At 41.7% G+C, this 20,578-nt stretch overlaps 1 protein-coding gene across 1 annotated transcript; it reads left to right on the top strand.

Moving 5' to 3' along the window:
• The first annotated feature begins 1,674 nt into the window (after nucleotides 1–1,674).
• LOC131211808 (peripheral plasma membrane protein CASK) lies at nucleotides 1,675–20,180 on the top strand. The gene is made up of 11 exons (XM_058205431.1): nucleotides 1,675–1,712; nucleotides 9,613–9,808; nucleotides 9,882–10,115; nucleotides 10,454–10,478; nucleotides 11,081–11,193; nucleotides 11,285–11,423; nucleotides 13,247–13,300; nucleotides 15,065–15,187; nucleotides 15,305–15,427; nucleotides 15,558–15,841; nucleotides 16,210–20,180. Exons 1-11 carry the CDS (start codon nucleotides 1,675–1,677, stop codon nucleotides 16,387–16,389), a joined length of 1,509 nt encoding a protein of 502 aa, XP_058061414.1. The 3' UTR covers nucleotides 16,390–20,180.
• The last annotated feature ends 398 nt before the right edge of the window (nucleotides 20,181–20,578 follow it).

Genomic DNA, 20,578 nt, shown 5'->3' on the forward strand with positions numbered 1-20,578 from the left:
CGCAAAGTTTACGACTTCGTTGGCTCACGGCCCGAGAACTGGGCGTCCTCTGGAGAGCCTGTTAAGTTTCCGCATATTTTTCTTCCTTTTGGTCTCCTTGTTCTGCTCGAGCGCAGTGTCCTAGTGCAGTGTTTATAACCTTCGTAAATAAAATAATAACTCCTCGAGCGCACTACTTCACCGGTCAAGGTGAAGGTGTCAGCTGCAGGGCCGTCCGGTTCGTGCGGAATCGAAGACACGTAACGCTCAAGCACCCAACTGCCGCCCTTGGAGCTGCGTACAGAACCGCCATTTTGATGCCATCGTAAAGTGGCGAATAGCGAAGTGTAGTAATGTTATTCAACCGCACCGTGGTGAAGACAACCAGAAAGCTGAATTGAAGATTCAGCTGCTGGCACGAGCCCCATGAAACATCGCAAAGTTCGACTGCACAGCCCAATTTTCAAACATGATCAAGGCCGCAATATGCAAGATTTTATTGGTTGAATTTTACCGTGAACAATCTAATAGGATTGCCACATTCCTTACCCAGCGAACGTGAATAACAAATGCAAATGATAGACGATTACTAATTTATGGAAAAAAGTTAGATGAAGTCTTGCATAGAGCGTAGACCCTCTGCGTGAGCACCCCGTTTTTCAATTGAAGCTGAAATGAAATTATGCTATTTAAGCTTTGAAGTTATGCGTTACATTGCGGTGCGTTACAGAACTGCAGTGTCCGAAACAGCCCACCACAGTATAACAGTAACTGGGTAACGCATCAAGGAAGCTTTTCTGCAAAACAATGCTGTATAACAGCGGCCGGCTCCTGTTATATCAATGTGGAAAAGAATTGAAAGAGCAACTAACGCTTACATAACGCTTACATAACGCTTACGTAACGCCTAGCACAGTTATGAATACGCGAAAACTATAAGATAACGCCACAAAGCTTTCAAGTAAAGTAGTTCCCGCTTTCCCGTTTTCCTTTCGTGTTTAGCTGATATCCTTTGAAATAATTCGAATAGAGCTTTTCAACGCAAAGCGACATCTAGCAGAAAATGTTCGGATTTACTCACATTTCCACAACGATTTTCTTTTTTCGGAGCCCGGAGCGTTTTATGGGAGATCCTATTTTTCCTCTCAATTCTTGGAACCCGCCAGAGATTTGAGAGTATTGCCAGGTGCCAATTCTCTTGTAAACAGAGCTTGCAAACATGTTTGTTATCACCCGATGCTCAGTTCACCGATACCGCTCGTGGAGGTTGCATACGCTCGGGTCGTGGTCGGCAGTTCGATCGTTCATGTTTTCTTTCGATTTACTCGTGAATCATTCTTAGTACTATGCCTCTCTCAGCACGACAATCAGCATTCCGTGGAGCGAACAGTGAAATAATTATGTGTGCGCCGTAAAAAATCGAAATCGTTTAATTATTTTCACCGTGGGGCTAAAATGCGCATCCAGTTACAGAAGGAGCGCAAATAGTGTTCTCCTGTGCACATGGTGATTAGATGTTCTATGAGTGCCGGATGCAAAACAGGTGATGCGTTATGTTGGTAAATTTACGGTAACAGTGCAAACAAGCCACGATAGTTAGCCTAAGACCGAAGGAATTCCAGACAGTCATGTGGATTACCGTACGGATTACATCGTGAAGGAGCGAGGACCACTAATAAACAAATTTCATGAATTATGATATTTGGATTTTCGATCAAGCTTAACAAAGTAAGGATTTCCACTTAAATTATCGACATTAAAATTTCTTAAGCAAATGTAAAGAGCCATATGTTCCATTGCCAATTGAAATTTCCACGAACGCCCTGACACGTTTCGGCCAAGGTTTCGGTGCAGCATAAAAGTTTACCTGCTGTAATTGGATGAAATAAACATGTCTGCCCTAGAGCAGTATATTATTTCAAAAGTTTTTTTTTCAAACCTATTTACGTGTGTGTGAGCCTCCCTACAGAAATATTTGCGTCAGGGACAAGGGCCGTTCCTCAGATGATATCGTTTCATGTCACTTCGATGTGATGTTTTTGTCCATATGTTTTAAAATATTTAACTTCATTTATTTACTCTCTTACTTACTTCATTTACTTGATCTGGGAATCAGGCAAAAAAACAAAAATTGCCTTGCTACAAGAATCAACCTACTTTTTTATTGCAAATAATTTTGCCCATTGGATTGCTTATTGTAGCTTAGGCAAGAGCCTAAACCCCCGGAAATGTTGAGATTGCTCATAAATCATCATTTCTGGTGCCGACACTTTGTGTAATCGCGCACCGGAACACCGTTTTACATCACACGTCGCTGAGTGGGCCAAAAGAATAACTTCTAACACATTTCAAAACACACCTTTCTGTCGTGAACAGTCGGCAGAGATGAGATGAAACGCTCGCTATTTCGAAATCCACCAAAAAGGGGCATGGTATTTGTCTCTGGTCTGTTATAAAAAATCGCTTTATAAATGATGCGGCTGGTAAGCAACATTTCTTGCCAAGGCCACGTTTGTTTTCTACCTCTAGCATATCGCTTCTCTACCGCTCTCTGTTCTCACGCAAATGTACGATTACTTTTTCTGTATAAGCGAACACTCCACAGGAGTTAATGTATCAAATTCATGATCTGCACAAAAAATGTTCTTAATATCTGTCAAGGATAGGGACGAAAACCAGTTGTACAAAAGCATTCTGAGTGTGTTCAACATTTTTGTCTGTCTTCTTTGAGCTACTCCTTATTTTCTAACGTATTTGATATTAGCACATTTCAAAACGTACTGCTGCTCAAATATTCCCTAAATGTTGACGTTACACTATGGATGCACTAAAAAATACAGAATTGTAGTTAGCACAGCCCACACACAGTATAGCAGAATGAACCGTTTTTGTTTCAGACACACATTACCGTATGATTATGTGGAACATACGCATGATGGTGTGAAAATTGTTCGGTTATGGTGTGATGGGTTCCGTACGTTTAACTTTAACGTGATAGACGTTAAAGAGGAGCAAAAGAAAAATGAAGTACCCTTCTGCCATATGAGGGCTCGTTTGTGAACCAAAAGCACCTTTCATAAATATTCATAGTGCAAAATTAGCACGACACACTTTAACGGCTGCATTCAAGTCCGGTACTTGTGCTGATGCTGCATGACCATGACCGGGTTGAAAAGGTGAACTTATAATCTAGCATCTCTGCTCCCACTTAAACTTGAGAAGTAACTTCCGACTATCAAACGTGGACCAGTTCTTTCTTCGTTATATGTGCTATTCACCTTCTCAGAAACGAGCCACTTTGCTGCATTCTTTCAAAAGCCTCCCCTAAGTGACGTTAATGAGGGAGGAACGTGACAAAAAACGAGTAAGTGCTAGGGGATTTATCTAAGCATCGAATCCTTGCGAAAACATGTGACAATAATCATAATATATTTATGCTATGGCTAGTTAGAAACGATTTCAACAAGGCAATTTATTTCTCAAAATCGTAAAATTTTAATGTTTTATGGCCAATTCATTCCTCCAAGGACGTTTTACTCAGAGAACCGTTTGCTGATAAATGACATGTGAGAAAACTTTCCATCGATTAGAGCCGACAAAAGTTTCGACATTTACAACGGCCTAATCCATGTTTATGAGCAAAGGGGGACCATGGAAGCATGACGCATGGGCAACTTTTTCAGCCCTCAATGGTGTTAAGGATCACCAGCTTGCCGGAAGGTGATGATGAACTTCGTCGCCAGCCAGGAATCGGTTTGCTGTTTTTTTCTGCCATGAACCGGAACCCGACCAGAAATAACCACAAGCTTTGCATACATTCACCATTGAGCTATTCGCAAAGGAAGAACGTGCGAGCAAAATTATGTCTCCAGCTGTGCGAACACGGAGGGTGGCAAAACAGTGGAATACATTTCATTAGCTTAAATAAACGATCGACCTGCATAAATAAATTTATTTCGCTTTGTTTCTTGCAGAATTCGGTACAAAGTATTTTATGTTTTATAATTTTCATATCATCCTTTAGGCTGAACGCTAATGCTTTAAGCTGTTTATATGAAACCTTCGGCGAGTGAATGTCCTGCGGTATTCGCATACGCTATGAAAGCTGTGCCCGACGGTTCGGAATATGGTAATAATAATGCAACGGTTCGGCAGCCGTAAAACCCAAACGATTGTAAAATTATTTGCAATGAAGAAGGAATAGAGTTTTCTTTTATTCTATGACCTGAAATCTATTCAAAGTTTAGTGTTGGTTGTAATATACACCGAATTTCACCATGCGTGTGAATGCGGTCGCTGTTGTGATTTGATAGCAAAATATTTGCAGTGTAAAACCTACATTCACTATAATATTTTCTGGTTTTTTCTCCTGTTTTTTTCTTGTATGAATTGCAGCCTGAAAACTGTAAATAGAAATCTGTAGCCATTGATAAGCTGATGATGGCCATGGTGCTATTCGCCTCTGTTAAACGGCAATTTAAAGCATGGATTGCATGTAATCGCAAATCAATCGATTATCGTTCAACGTAAAATCAATCATTTAAAATCAATACGGTGAACTTCTGCCAGTGTTATTATAGCCTAGATGAGTTTGAGGCATTTGTAATTCGATCAAATACGTCCAATACGAATAATGTTATACATTTGGGTAATTATACATGCTAGTTGACAAGTAATCGCTATGACGTCTTGCAAATATTCAATGACTATTTTTCAACTTTATTTTAGAGAGTTAAAATCACCATAAAATCAAAAACCGAGTTCTGGTGTCGATGCGTTTTCTTGCAAATTTTCTTTAATGCAACGTGCAATGAATTAGAAGCATCTTGTGCTTTGAGGTCACAGATATCGTCAGTAAACAAACACATGCACTTTGAATATTTATGTCTGTATTATGAGTGACTGAGATTTTTACCGACGCGAGCTAAATCGCTATTCAACATTCCACTCTTGCTAAGACCATTGGACTGAACATCATCAAAAATTAAAGACCAAACGTGAATTTATCCAAGCTTTTTCTATGGCGATACTCTTTGATCTATGGCAAGCAATATGAAGTTATTTGCATTTGGAGAAAAACATCCAGCACCTACTTGCCATGTAGCGTTGCTGGTCAACTTGTGGCGTCGAGTCAAGCTGCCGCTCTTTGAATCATACTATTTCCGAATCTCGTATTTCTCTCGTGGCTTTACGTCTTCCGGATGGCTTAATCGCAGCAATGAATAAAATAGTGTAGCCACTGTGGTTGTACAAGCTGCAACCATTCAGGTTTTTCATTTCTTACAGTATGCATGTTTACAGCAACTGCTCTTTCAGCTAGATAAACGAGAAGGACCTTTGGCCAACGTAAGAACGTTATTAAACATTTCAACCTTTCAAAACTAGGTTTGGCACATTTTGGTTTCCACACTTTCAGACTTTCATCACAATTCGTTTGCGTTAATGTTATTCTGTCGCCGTACTCAGTGGGTATAAAGCGATATCTCAGTGGAAACCCATTTGTCAGTGAAAAAGTATTGATTTGTTAATTAATGCACCATTTCTTGACACAACTAAGACATTGATTTGTATTCGTGCCGGCTCACTGAACGGAATGGCTCACAAATTGCAGATGGGCAAATCGGAATTCCCTTTGCTGGTTACATCGTTTCGCTAACTAGTGCCTTCGTAATACTTGTTCGGCTGTGAACTTTCTAGCGGACTGGATTAGTGACACGAATACCCCATGGGCTGTTGGCGTGTTACGTCTCAGCGACGCCAAAAGGAGTTTCGCCAAACTCATGTTCAGGTACTCGTTAGCAGTCTTCGTGATTAATTTTACTCATTATCTTCCGCCCCAAGCAGGGTTTATGTGCACCGCGCTTAGCGTGTTGCTGCTACAAACAAGCACCGTCGGTCAATAGGTGGTTGAAGAAATATGTTAACGTTTCTTACCGACGCTGTCTACTCGACCCTTGGCGTCGGACCACGTCCCATAGTCGTGTTCGTTGCGTTGGTGGCCTTTGCTTATCTCGTTGCCCGCTCCAGTAATCTGAAAGATTACATATTTTCTGCGGTCTAGTTATTTATTTTGTATTTTTTCCTATTTATCTTACTAAACGATAGCCAGTAGCAGAGGAATCCGGAGAATATGTTAACCATCCCTCGTTCATAATTAACAAGTAAACAGGTGCAAGTCTCCGTGGTTCCTTTCGCTGAAAGCGAAAGAAGTATATAAAAATTTATATCCATTCTGCAATATTCCTGCACAAGAGTACACATATTTTGACAACAAAATGGCTGACGAGCAGTCCACTCGCCCTGGATTAGAGAGTTTGATGTTTACTCCTTCAGCTACTCTGATGTTTTCAGGAACAAATTCCACGGGTCTTATTATGTTATGCTTTGACTGGGGGATTTTTGAAATTATCCCCTAGCACCCGTACATGTTCGGATGCTAGGCACTAAGCCTTAATGGACAAGTTCATTTTGCACATGTAACAACATTTTGGCTCAAAAAAGCACTCACCTCTTGTTTGAGTTTACTAGAGTTTTAGAGATAATTATCATCATTCTGTGAACTACTAAGTACGAAAACAAAAACAAAACTCGCAAAATGGCATTTTCGCATTTAAACTCCAACTCCGGAGCGTGTCCCTGCAAATGGGTTTTGCAACCCATCGGACGCGCCGCATTATATTTCATCCTGATAATGAGTCCTATAACTCTTTCGCAGCACTGCATTTTGCAAGTGTGGCCCCGGTTTGGTGGAAAATTCTACATGAGCGCGCTCGGTACGGTGGATTGCCTGTGGTGTGTTAATATGGGCTGGTGCGCTTCTCCTTTTTTCCGAGCACAAATTCCTAGTATATTCTGCTACTTTAAAGAGCTCTGCAGAAACGGATTGTACATTTTGCTAAAAGGGATATTCAATCCATTACCCGAAAGCAGTTTTGGTGGGCATTTTTTTTCTTTTTGTGTTTTACGACTAAAACCTACACGAAATTGAATCGAATAGACCCAGTTTCTGCCACTGTGTCATTTTTTCCAAATTGAACTAGCTTTTTCTCCGTCAAGGAACGGACTCTAGCGTATTTGTGAGTAGAGCCAGTTGTAACAGAATTTCATTGAAATATTCACCAGGGCATCCGATGCATGAATAGATTTATGAAAAAGTTGTTTTTATACGCACCACTCGAATGTTTTGTCTTCCAAAATATATTTTGGACTTAGATATCTACATGTTTTTTTCTATATTTGAAACGTAGCTTTATCTACAAACACTTTTATCAAACAAAAGTATGCTACAGCACCACCGTGCGGATGGAGGCGCTCGGTGGCATGCGATGGAGGCGCCTTGTTAGGCATATGACCAATACAAAACTTATCGTAGTTTTTTACGCCCAAATTTATTCATTGAACCTTTTCCCACCGAACTTTGGGTGCGAAAATGAACAACGGAAGAAACATGAACGAACTTACGACAACCGCGGTACACCATCGACCAGTTGTTGCAATATGTCGTGGTGGCTAAAAAAACTTTTTCAATCAAACATCCTTTTTTGAGGTGGCTGACGATCATTATTTACACCCTCGCGTGCGCGCGGCTTCGAATAAAATTTCGCTTGCCAACCCGAATAAAACATAACCGACACCGCAAAGCGCAAAAAATGTCGAAATGTTTTTGGTAAGCATTGGAACAGCTGGGGAAGAAGTATTTCAGTTTGTTTGTACGATTTGGGCATGTGCTGCAGAAATTTATGAGTGTGCGACAAAATCCAAGCGACAGTTTAATGGAGGCACTTGCAGCTCCGTGGTGGTATAACTATGAAGCGATAAATCATTACAATACGCATAGTTTCATCGGTTTCGGAACGTCTGTGGTCGGTCCTTGTAACGGTGCACTATTTGACTACCATTAACGTTCTAATGACGGGTTACGTCGTCGAACCATTGGAACTCAACTTTGCCCGAACATGTTGGTAAATGTTTGCTACAATTTCGTGGTTTTCATATGTACGTATAGCTGGGATAGTTGTTTCACTAGAACGCTGTGCTTCGATTGCGACTGACGGGACACCTTCCGTTAACGTTGTCCTGATGGTAGAAGCCCTTCAACCACATCGACCAGAAGCAATAGATTTTCGCAGGAAATCGGTAAATGCGCTCAAAGCTGAGAACGTGAGACGCAAGAATAATACTGTGTACAATGGTGAATTCGAAGAGTAGTTGCATCTTAATACGAGTCTGTTCATGATGTTAGAGCGCAAAGAGAAGAATAAATAACGTATGTATGGCGTATTCACTCGACAAAGTAACATTTAGTGCAAGTGACAGCTGTTTGGAAACGCGCATCATTATACACTAGGAACTTTAGAAAACTGGCACAAGAAATTTTGTAAAATAAATTGTACGATCACCGAACAAACTAGTTGAATATTGAACATTTCTGAATAATTTAAAAAAAAATTGTACCGAACTTTGGCAGCAGATGATTCTTGCCTTGCTTCTTACAAAATTAGCTCCCGTTCCATTGTTGAAAACTGGAGCATTCTCCGTTTTTATGCTCGTCCGGATATGCCTGGATCCTGCAGATTCTTCGTGCAACTTCCGTCGTGTACGACATAGTTCATTATATTCAATCAGACGAAAAATCTGACCTCATTGCTTAAGGGCGTATAATTGATTTCGAACTTGGCTGAATGTGGTCGACGCGTACGTAATCTGTTGGTTACCAACCACGAGCGAATCGAAATGGTAGTCGAAATCAGAAATTAGCCAGCCAAGCGGTGCTTCTTGTGCCGTACTGTCCCTCACAATGGCTTGGGTTCCCGCTACCACCAATTTTTTGCCACATTTCTCATGCTTTTCCTATCATCAATTTGGGTGGTTCGCTAATGCTTTGGGCTCTTTTCGGTTGACAAAGAAGATTGCTCCTTTGACACTCTGAAGCCCAATTTTGCCCGAACACCGCCCGGTGGGAAGCCTCGATTTGGTTATTTGTTATCCCGTGCCTTTGAATTGATGTTATTTCAGGTGAAAGAACATTTTCATCGCCAGAGGCGCAATCTCAAATCGGTTAGGGTATGCCGCCTATTTTATTTTGCTATTTTATCTTCACGCCAAGGCATGGCACTGCCGAGTAGATTGCAATCGTTGGAAATTCTTTCTTCACATGGAGCTATTTTTATTTATATATAATTCTTTACTTCCATTATCTGCTGTAACCATCTCTGTTTAAGGAAGGATCAAATGTGAATCTGTTGTTTCCTCTTTTTTCTAATCAGCCTCTTCACTTTATTAATCTTATCTGAAAAAAAAATACATTACCACATTACACCGTTCTTTATTACTATTTATTTTGAAATTATTAAGTAATTAGCTATTTGTTTGATATTCAGTAAAACGTTACTCTCTGGTTCTCAAACTTAATTTTTAGGGAATATGATCCTTTTCCGCGATTCTTTACAATTAATACAAATACAAATACAAATTAATACAAATTGATCCTGTTAAGATTGGTGGTAGTAACCAATCTGTCATTTTTGTTGCGGGTCTGCAAATTTGGTTCACCCAGCCAACATCGTGTTCAAAGTTTCTTCGAATGTCCGCCTCTAATGCCGCCGTTTTCCCCATTGGCTTCCTGTTCCGTTCGCAGGCTCTATTACACACGCATGACGTGGTAGCTAGGGAAGTATACGGCGAAGAAGCGCTGCGAGTAACACCACCACCAATCGCACCCTACCTGAATGGAGGAAACGATGAAATTGACAACGGTGATGCCGGAGAGCTACAGCACGTCACACGCGTTCGGTTGGTGCAGTTCCAGAAGAACACCGATGAACCGATGGTACGCACCGATAGGTTTCTCGTTAGTTGGTGGCAAATAGCTCACGCACCATGATCGCTTTTTCTCCGTACAGGGTATTACGCTGAAAATGACGGAAGACGGCCGGTGCATCGTGGCCCGGATCATGCACGGTGGCATGATTCACCGGCAGGCAACGCTGCACGTCGGCGACGAGATCCGGGAAATCAACGGCCAGCCAGTGCAGCACCAAACAGTTAGTCAATTACAACGATTGCTGCGGGACGCGCGTGGTTCTGTTACTTTTAAAATAGTTCCTTCATATAGAAGTGCCCCACCGCCGGTTGAGGTAAGTGTTCTCTACATCCCTACGGTCCTACGTTCGAATGTTTATATGCTGCTGAGGAACGATAATAAGCTGCCCTTTGGAAGCATTTTGACCGCTTCAGGTGTCGTTAAAGAATCCCCACATGTGTTATGCATATGTACTACAATCCTAACCGTCCCAATCCCGAAACTTATCTAAGTTGTTGACGGCTTCTGTTAAGGCCTTGCCACATGAGGGTATTCCAGTCCGAATAGATAAATTCCAATCCCTGTCCATGGTGAGCTTAAATTTGATTTTTGAATATTGTATTTTCGCCCTTTATTGCAAAACGCTAACGAACCGAACGCGCGCACGAACAGCTATTCAGGATAAGACCAGCGCCGGTTCTAGTAAGTATTTTTGTTGATAAGAGTTTTCGGAAAACGTCACCGTATATCACTAGCCTAGTCCTTTTGGATTCTGCATTGTTTTGCTATCATTTTTGTTATCGTATGGTTGAGGGTGCCATTTTTATCGAACGGTTCTCTAGTATCGAGTAGATTTCAACATTGGGTGGACCATTGCTCTTATTCGTACTGTGTGTGTCTTTATGTTCGAAATCTGTGTCCGCATGGTATAGGTGTTTAATTTTATTTATCAGTATCAGTATCAGCATCAGTGTGTTGAAGTCATCAAATCGACGTTATTTGGTTCTTTTCATATATTTTTTCTGAAGCATAGTATACGCATGCCCATGGATCATACCGTATTGTATTTAGAGGGGTGAGAAAAAGTGGAATATAATTTATTCATCAACATATTATGTTCATTATTTCATTCAAGCTCATAAATCTCACGACACTCAGCCTTTTAGGCTGAGTTGTTTTATTTTTGTTTTACACCGAACGTATAGTAACTGAACATGTTAAATGAATCACTGTAGCTCATTCTTCGCCAGTTATTCAGAAATCGCTCATTACAATTCAATTTTCCATCTCTTTATCCAATTCTGGTGGATCAGATTTTCGTACGAGCTCAGTTCGACTATGACCCGCTGGACGACGAGTTGATACCGTGCGCACAAGCAGGAATAGCTTTCCGTGTCTCTGACATACTTCAGGTTAGTACAACAGCCGTGACTCGCCCTGACTCCGTTCGACACGTCATAGTGGGAAAAGTCTCAACCCGATCCTGACATCCATACTTTGCAGATTATTAGCAAAGACGATCATCATTGGTGGCAGGCCAGGCACGACGCTGCTGGAGGTTCAGCCGGTTTGATACCTTCACCAGAGCTTCAAGAGTGGCGCATCGCTTGCCAGTCGGCGGACAAATCCCACAAAGAACAAGGTAAGTCCCTCAGCCGGCAACCGACCGTAGACGGCGGACGGAATCGATCCGAACGACACGGCTCGAAAATATCTCGCCGCACACGCCTTACCAGCTACTTCGCGATCCGTTCCGCCACTCGCAACATAATGGTCTTCCGCGTGGGAACTATAATTTGCTTACACAACGTCGAACGACAATGCTCGCTCACCCGCGAATACATCGCCTTTCGCTCGAATCGGGCAAATGCCCTGAGGAAAGTATGATTTTCCTCTTGGCAGCCATGAATGAATGCGAACGGAGAAATAATCCGTGGCCCCGTGCAGGAAGTGGTGCGAGGGTTTTTGACAACACAAGACTCGCCCGCCGCCGGTGCCTCGTGTTGGTTCGATATCATCGACAGGTTCGGCTTGCGTTCCCCGGAAAAGGTTTCCGACTGTCGCGCCCTCTAACGGGTAAAATCTGTCTGTCGTCACTGTCATAAGCACTACGCTAAACAATCGGCAATGTGTTGTCATTCGTTCTAGAAACGTATTAATCTGCGGGCACATCCGCTGGCAGAGGACCATTGGCAAAAATGGCTGCAAGCAAACGATAACCGTAGTGCTTTTCTTATGAATATTCATAGTACCCCGGTGCATCCGTACCGCTTCTAAGATTGATGGATAAATGTTTACAAGCCGAGTACCGAATGGTGCCTGATGGACGATACCGAAGGCCATGTGGCTCTCAGAGGCCATGGGGCCTGATCGACTTTTATTCCTATCTTCCTTGGAGAGTTTTTGTTCCACAAAATCAGTTTGTCATCACACGCCTTAGCGTGCCAGTTAATGCTGAAATATTGAATCCCAAATTGTGACTCTTCCGTAATTTTAATATGTCCAAAATCAAAATAATAATAATACTTTGATGTCCGCCTACAAGACTTGAAAGAGGAATTTTTAAATGTCTAATTGTCTCATCTTTTTATGTAAGCAAATTATGGATCCAGTTGTATATGTTGTACAAAATTGTTCTCAAAGTTCTATCCAAGACATGTTCACCAACACAGCGTTCTAGTTTCACGACTCCAATCCTCTTCACAAACACACTTGCAAAAGACAAAATAACCGATCGATTCACGATTCTTTTCAACTCTATGTGATTAAAACCTGAATACCTTTATTTACCTATTTTTCTTTCTTTCTATGTCTTTCTGTCAATTTGTGTGCTTCCAGTTTGTTTTAATCATATCGATGTGTGAATGAATGATTTCGTTCGTGCTCGAACTTCTTCCGTTCCGAGTTTTAATCGAGCTCTCGTTTCGACCGCTCAATGTTGTTCAATGTGTGAATGTTATTGTTTGCTCTACTCTTCTCATCCATTCGCCATAACCATTGCCGCTGTCTGAGCATCACGATCTTGTTCATTCAACATTCACTGAATTTTAATTCTTTTACCCATTTACTTCCACTGAGCCTCAGTATATCCGTGTCCGGCGCTCTTCACAATCCCCGTTTTACGGCTCTTTTCGTGCTCTTCTCTCTATCGATTTACTGTTATATAGTGTATAAACAATCGCTTCCCGCTCTGTATATGTTTGAGCGTCCTCCATTGAAACAATTATCCCTTTCTCTAGTGTACTCCTGATCCAACCCCATTGTATAGCCGTAACTGATACTTTTTTCCAAAGATTTTTTCGCTCTCTACTCTACTAGTATTTGAACTATGTAACCCCATTTCGATACCATACCCGAATACTGTTGGATTTATGTAACAATCAGCAAACCAAAAGTTCCACTCGATAACTCGTGATTTAAATTATTCTCAAAACGCACTTTCACCCAATCGCCCGCCCGCCGCAGGAGAAGCAGGGCCCGGTTGTTCAGCTCAGGCAGAAGGATGTGAAGGACCTACAGGTACAGGAACACAATTGCAGTAATGATTGCGATGCCAGCAAACCATTTCCCACCGCATTCTGCGTCCGTCACTGAATGCTCAGTGGCATTCGACGTGTGCTGTTTATCATTCCTTGTTCAGTATTTTTGACTTTTAAAAACTCACCCTCTACCTCTTGTTTTATGTGTGTTTTTTTACGGTACATCATAAAATTCGCTAATGCTGTAATCTCGTTCACACGAACTGATCATTACACGTCCATGCTACACGCCACACGCTCATAAACATTACAACACACCAATCCGTAAGCACGCTTTGTCCAACATTCGCCCTGGTGCAATTAGCTTTCTTTTCAACATCCTTCGGATGCCGCTGTAATGTCTGTTGCTTAATTATATTTGTGTTTGTGGTAGTTTGAGAAGTTCGTTCGAAAGTTCGCCATTTGAGCAGTTGTGGGTTTTGGCTTTTTTACTTCATTTTTATCCGTATCGTAAATTCCTTTTCGTGACTTCTTTCCTTTACTTTCGTCAACCATCATCACGACAAACAACGAAACACACAATCATTTCATTTTTGGTCTCCACGTAATATTCGGTGTTTGTCAAAAGATTCACGTTTGTTCAATCCAAATGATCATTCTCTCATTCGGAGTTCTCGTAAAAGTTGCTTATGTGCAATATTAATCGTTTTGTCGCAATGATTAACGAGCTTTGATACAAAATAATAAAACATTCCCATTCTTCTTTTCGGTCCCCTTTTCGCAAACCAATTCATTTCACCATTGTACAGCTGACCTCGTTTCGTTCGCAGTCGACGCTCATTTTCAGCGATTCGCTTGGCCCACAGCATTACGTGTGTTTAATGATCATTATTCAACGCTAAGGCATTCTTAAGTGCATCCACTTTTGTCAGCAACCGTACCGAACGTGACAATAGGCTCGCCTGTGTTCCTTGGCTAGGATAAATGGATAAAGCTCGTAGTAGTTTGGTGAAACAGGAGGCGAAAAGCTGCCTCTTGGAGCGCTCCTAGTTTTGCATTCATCCCTTGACACGTTCGACCGTACTTGATTGAACGTTCGGTCACGGTGTGGGGACAGTTTTCGTCGGGGGCGCCAGTCTGCAACGTTTACCCTCGGAACAAAAACTACTCTAAAGATTTGGTACCGTATCCTGCTGGGCTTTCCAATCACGATCTTCAAGCTTCACTAAAGATTTCCCACGGCTTAACGGAACCTTTCAACGAGGAAATGGTGTCCCCCCCGGGCCCGGGTTATTTTACTATTGTTGTGTGCCATTCCATTCGAGAGCAACTGTCACAGAAGAGCATTTCAATTCTACGTCTGTAAATTGTTTCGCGCCATGGGTTAAGCCATGGTTTTTTTTTTACCACGTTTCGATTATTTGCATGTGTTTTTATGTTTTGCTTTTACATAGCAGTCGCAACGCTCAGATTGCGCCACTACGCAATGTTCTATACACTTGTTCACAATAACTTTGTTCACTGTTTTATGCGCACTTAACAATTTCCGTCAGCCTTTTGCTCAGTATTACACACACTCCCCCAAATGTTCCAAGTATCGGCACCATGATCTCCAGAGTCACATAGTTGTGTGATGTTTTGGCTTTTCTACCAAACATCAAAAGTTGGAGTAACGAAGGTTTTAATCAAATGACTTGTTTTTTCTCTTCTACTCACTTTCGTTGTGGCTCCTAATTCCCTATTCCTATTCCTTTGCGGGCAAAACGATGACGAACGATGGTAAAATACACAATACCACAAAAAGTAGTTAATTGCTCAATATTTAGCCGTAAAAAGAAGCAGTGTCGGGACAAGTATTTGGCGAAACACAATGCCGTCTTCGATCAGCTGGATCTGGTGACGTACGAGGAAGTGGTTAAAGTGCCAAGTAAGTACACTTCAGCATGTACCGGCTTTCGGTAATCAATTAATACCCAGGAAGTCGGCTCGTAGCAAGCTAATTATGTACATGTCATACTGTCCTCCCCTCCATTGCTGGCTTCAGTCGGAGATCCGGCGTTCCAAAGACGAACGCTTGTATTGCTGGGAGCGCACGGCGTTGGCAGGCGTCATATCAAAAATACGCTCATCGCAAAATATCCGGATAAATACGCTTATCCAATACCACGTAAGTCTATCCCAGAGCCCATGCTGCGTTATGAGCCCGTCGCTTCGAGCATCCCACCGAAGCTATCAAATGTCTGCAGTGTCTCTAGCACTAACGTGAGCCGTCCTTTAATTTTGTCTGCAATCTGCAGATACCACCAGACAACCACGGCCGGACGAGGAGAATGGGCGAAGCTACTATTTCATATCACACGATGAGATGATGGCGGACATTTCGGCCAACGAGTACCTCGAGTACGGCACGCACGAGGATGCAATGTACGGTACCAAGCTGGAAACGATACGACGCATTCATGCCGACGGCAAAATGGCAATATTGGACGTGGAACCACAGGCCTTAAAAATACTTCGAACAGCCGAATTTACGCCGTACGTTGTGTTCATCGCAGCTCCATTGCTGCAAAACATCGCAGACGTAAGTAGTGGTCGGCAACGAATTGTTCTATATGCATGCATTTTTCCTAGAGAGCTGCATTAAATGACTCCAAACATAAGCACAGCTTTTAAGGTACCTATGTATTTATGGAATTCATTGGGTATTAAAACAACGCAAAAAAAGGAAACTATTCTTATGCTGCATAGACACCCGCTACAAGCGTACTGCAGGCAGAGAATCAACGAACATTCGTAGAAAGTTCTTGAACCCCCTTTTTATTCTGAAAACGTTCTGAAAAAGTTCCGTTTTCCGAGCGCAGCAGTTTCTTTTGCGTGATTTGAACCTTCAATGCTAGATACAAACAAACCGTTTCAATCGCTTTCGTTCAATTTTGTTCGATTCTACAGTACGATGGTAGTCTTGAGCGTCTCGCCAAAGAATCCGATATGCTGCGCCAGGCATACGGCCATTTCTTCGACCTGACCATCGTCAACAATGACATCGGTGAGACGATAGCAACGTTGGAGAACGCTATAGATAAGGTGCATTCGACCGCCCAGTGGGTCCCCGTGTCCTGGCTGTACTGACAAGATAGTGAGCTAGAATGTCCCGCCTGTTTGGAGGATGAGTGCGATTGTGATTGCGATTGTGAGCTAGACCTTAAGTGAGTCGGTCACCGCCTAACCGCTGACCGACCAGACCAGGAGCGATTGAAGAAGTCGAGGGTGCAAAAGTTTGTCATCATCAGCACCCCATTGTGAGGTTGAAGGTCTATCCCACGCGAAACGACGTTGAAACCGCGTCGTTGAAACGAAATCGAATGACGAATACCAACCTCACAACCAACAACAAAATCAAACTAACCTACAAACCAATCATCAAACATTGCTTACACTATGTTGTTTGAATGACATGCACCTTGCCGTGACCTGTGAAAGTGTAAGCGTTGGGAGTACTTGTTTTTTTGATACCAATTCTTCCACTGAAGCCAAGTTAAGAAAAACACAAAAAAGGCAACAAGTAGAAAACCAACAAACTCCATAGCGGTAGCCATTTTCGGTCTTGTGTTGAACTAATCCGATTTCATACTTAACGTAACGTTCATATTTCGGCCGTAGTTGTTTGATCAATCACCTCACGCTGCAGGTATATGAGCTCCTCGTGCAACAGTCATTACCAGATTGCGCACTTACGTCGATGCACATCGTCGAACGTATGAAAACGGAGGAAAGTCGAAGGAAACACTTCCCGATGTTCGCCGGAGAATCGGTTCACAGAATGGAAGCAAACCTAGCACCCCCAGATACCTAACATCCCGCCCCGTTGCACTAGCAGAGAGCGAATTAATTACCCAAATTAACAAAATTCAAACAATCGATTGCGATAAAAAAAATCAGTAAAAGCAATCAACACAGAAATCACCCAGCGTGGTCGCGAAGATGGAAAAAAATACAAAACATGAAAAAAACATTAAAACGAAGTGATAGAAAATGGAAACGTACACACAAAGCATACACTACGGAAACGAAATAAATTATAGAAGATAATAATTTAAAAACACACAAAGATAACTAAAACTCTTTTTAAAAGAACTAATGCAACAAAGAGTAAACACAAAAAGCCCAAAAGCGCGCAAACCGGAAAACAACAAACTAACCAAAAAACAAAACTGGTTATTGGAATATGAGCATAACAGTGAAGGAAATATTAGTTAGCATTAATCTTAACCAAAATAAACTGAAAATGAATGAAAGGAAAAACAAATGTTAACATAATTCATAATAATAACTATAATAACGCTAATATTAACTGACCGAATGACTTTAAATCAAGAGTATCGCAATTCCAGGAGTAACCACAAGAAGAAGAAGAAGAAGAAAACAAAACGAAAGTAGACCGAGACAAAGCGACGCCGCAGAGAGAAGGTGGGTGAATAGGTGAATAATATTACGTTGAAATTGAATGTAGAAAAAATAACATTAAAACATGTGTTTTCCATGTATTTTGTTTCATAGCGATTTGAGAAATATTCGGGGAAAGGACAGATTAAAATGGGCCATTGGCTAGGCCAAGCGGCTAGCGTGGTAGAGATTTTAGGAGAAGCAGTTAATGGGTTGTTTCACGTTGGGAGAGGTAGTTTAAAAAGGGGGAATAGGCACGACGTGTTTAACCCGGACGGCCGGTGGCAAGCACTCGTGTTGAAGTTAGTCTGTTTCCGCTAAAAAGAATCGTTTATCGTACGTGAGGCACAACATGAAATCGACCTCCAGCAAGTCACCGTTTGTATAATCAACGAAACGGATTGTTTCAAGGGATGATGAGATGGTTTGTTAAAATTCATTAGGGTATAGTTAATCCATTGGAATATCGTCGCGTGCTGAAAATCTTCCAATAGGATCTTCAGCGAACAAAGTATCGCCCAAAGCAGTGAGAGCTGCGAAGCATGAAAATGTTTCCTTTTGTCACTGAGTCATCGTCCACCTAACGTCCGCCATCTAGTTCCATTGCAACCATTTAGTTTCACTATCACTCTACGTTCACATTAATTTTCATGTGCCAATTATTTGGCCTTAAACCTTTTCACCATTTCACCGAACGGTGTATGTCGCTGCATTAAAATTGATATGTTGATTTCTTGTCTTTGTTTTCGTACACATAAAATATGCATTTTTTACACTTACACCAGTGGAATGAAATCCAATAAACATACTACGCCATGAGGAGAACACAAAACAAATGACGTCTGTAAGTTTGAAGCAAACTTTATGAACTTCTTTACAAATCTATCATATTCGCAGTGAAATCAATCAATCCAATCAAGGCCCCCTTCGGCGCCGTTCATGGACAGGGCAAACCCTACTTCGTTTACCGAAACAAATAGTGGCAAATAATGGATTTTATGCAAACAGTGAACTTTGAACAATTACCGAAAAATGATCGTTTATGAAACTATTTTAAATTTCAACCTCCGAAACCATCATTAGTAATGGGATGTTGAACCGTAGTAGCTGATCTACTACATGAAACCGAAGAGCTTCTCTTTTCTGTGTGTTTACGAATGCCGCGAAGATAGTATTGTGCTGGGTTCTAAATTACAATACTGTGGGTTAATTACCGGAACTAGAAGTACGGAAGCAATACCGAAATTCCACAAACAACACTTTATAGAACACCGAACGGCTTCATACTTTACCGGTGCTAAACCCGGACTCGAGTAAGGTTGAACTAAAATCAAATTCATTGCACGTTTTGGCACACCTACTAATAATAATCCTTTGGCGAGTCGAGTCAGAGCGAAACACAAGCAAAGCTGCCCACGAACAGGTACCCACAAATTACTCGACCGAACTCGCAGAGGTCACCATTGCGCTACTTATACAATACTACCGAACAAGAATTAAAAACTGCACACTGAACACGCCACAACGCTAACGACACAATGAGAGTTACAAAACATGCAAACACGACAGAACGGAAAACAAAATCCAGCATAAAGCAATCCAACAGAGACAGAAAAAGAAGCACACACATTTATCCAACAATACAAAATATATTTACGAAAATACTTGACGAAAATGAGCATATTTAGGAAATCAAAAATATTACCCCTAGTTTCTTTTCCTGCAGTTTCACAAAATTATAGCAGCAGGTACTCTGCGATGTAGCGCAATCATACGCCTGCAAAGGGCAGCTGCCCTGCTGATACGCACATACGCGGGGCGCGCGCGTGCGCACGCAAACTGAACACAGAACACTAAACATTGGAAACGTAATTCACTACATATATTCTTCTACACAACGGATATCTCGAATGGCAGTTACCTTCCTCGTGAAACTTGTATACAATAAAGAAAAGTTTTAAATAATAAACGACGAACAGAAGCAACCACGCCAAACCGAACGATACAAAGTCATACGGAGCGAACTAAATGAATTTCTTAAAAAAACAATAACTTCAATACAAGCAGGCAGCAAAGTAACACACAAACGTTAATAATCTAAATCTGGTGTAATTGGAATGGAACTACGAATTTGAAAATAGGCCCGCCCCCAGGGCACGCAAAAGTAGGGCTGACAGATGAGCGAAATCAGATTCGGAGTTGGTTTGGTGGAGCTTTTACAGCAGCAACACCCATCCACGAACCTGCGAATAACGGATCGCAACCGGTGCCGGGATGCACTAGGCAAGCATTTACCAATAACAAACGTCATCGGTTCGGCAAACATAGGCGAATGCGGAACATTGACAACACGGATAGGACCGTGGACGAAGGCAAACGAAGCATAAACAATGCGTTAAACAAACGATAGGCTAAAACAAGGTGGAAGTGTCGTGACTCTATACGGTAAAAAGTATTATTTTACTAGTTTATTTTGTTTTGGATGAAAAAATTCTAATAAAAATGAAGTTAATATAAAATGTACTGCCCGCGCTCCTGTTTTGAGGTTTTCCAATAATTTTCCAGACTGATGACAGATGGGTGTTTTCAACTTTCAGGAGTAACGACGAAGAGTTTAATGTTGTAAACATTTCATAAAATATTAACCATCTTTGAATCGTTGCCGTAACTCCGAATCCATTATGAAATTCGGTACCGCTATCATCCGTGCCGCTTTTCATACATTAATGGCATTCGTAGCCGGAGGCCAGGAGCATCATCAGCAGAGCTACTCATTCTTTATCATGATGATTTTCCATCTTTCCTCAGTGTAATCGCACGTAGATCGAGCTAGAAGCACGGGTGCAGTCCAAATAAAGTAATTGCAAGCATTGCT

Source organism: Anopheles bellator, chromosome 2 (assembly GCF_943735745.2).
Source record: "Anopheles bellator chromosome 2, idAnoBellAS_SP24_06.2, whole genome shotgun sequence".
NCBI lineage: Eukaryota > Metazoa > Arthropoda > Insecta > Diptera > Culicidae > Anopheles > Anopheles bellator.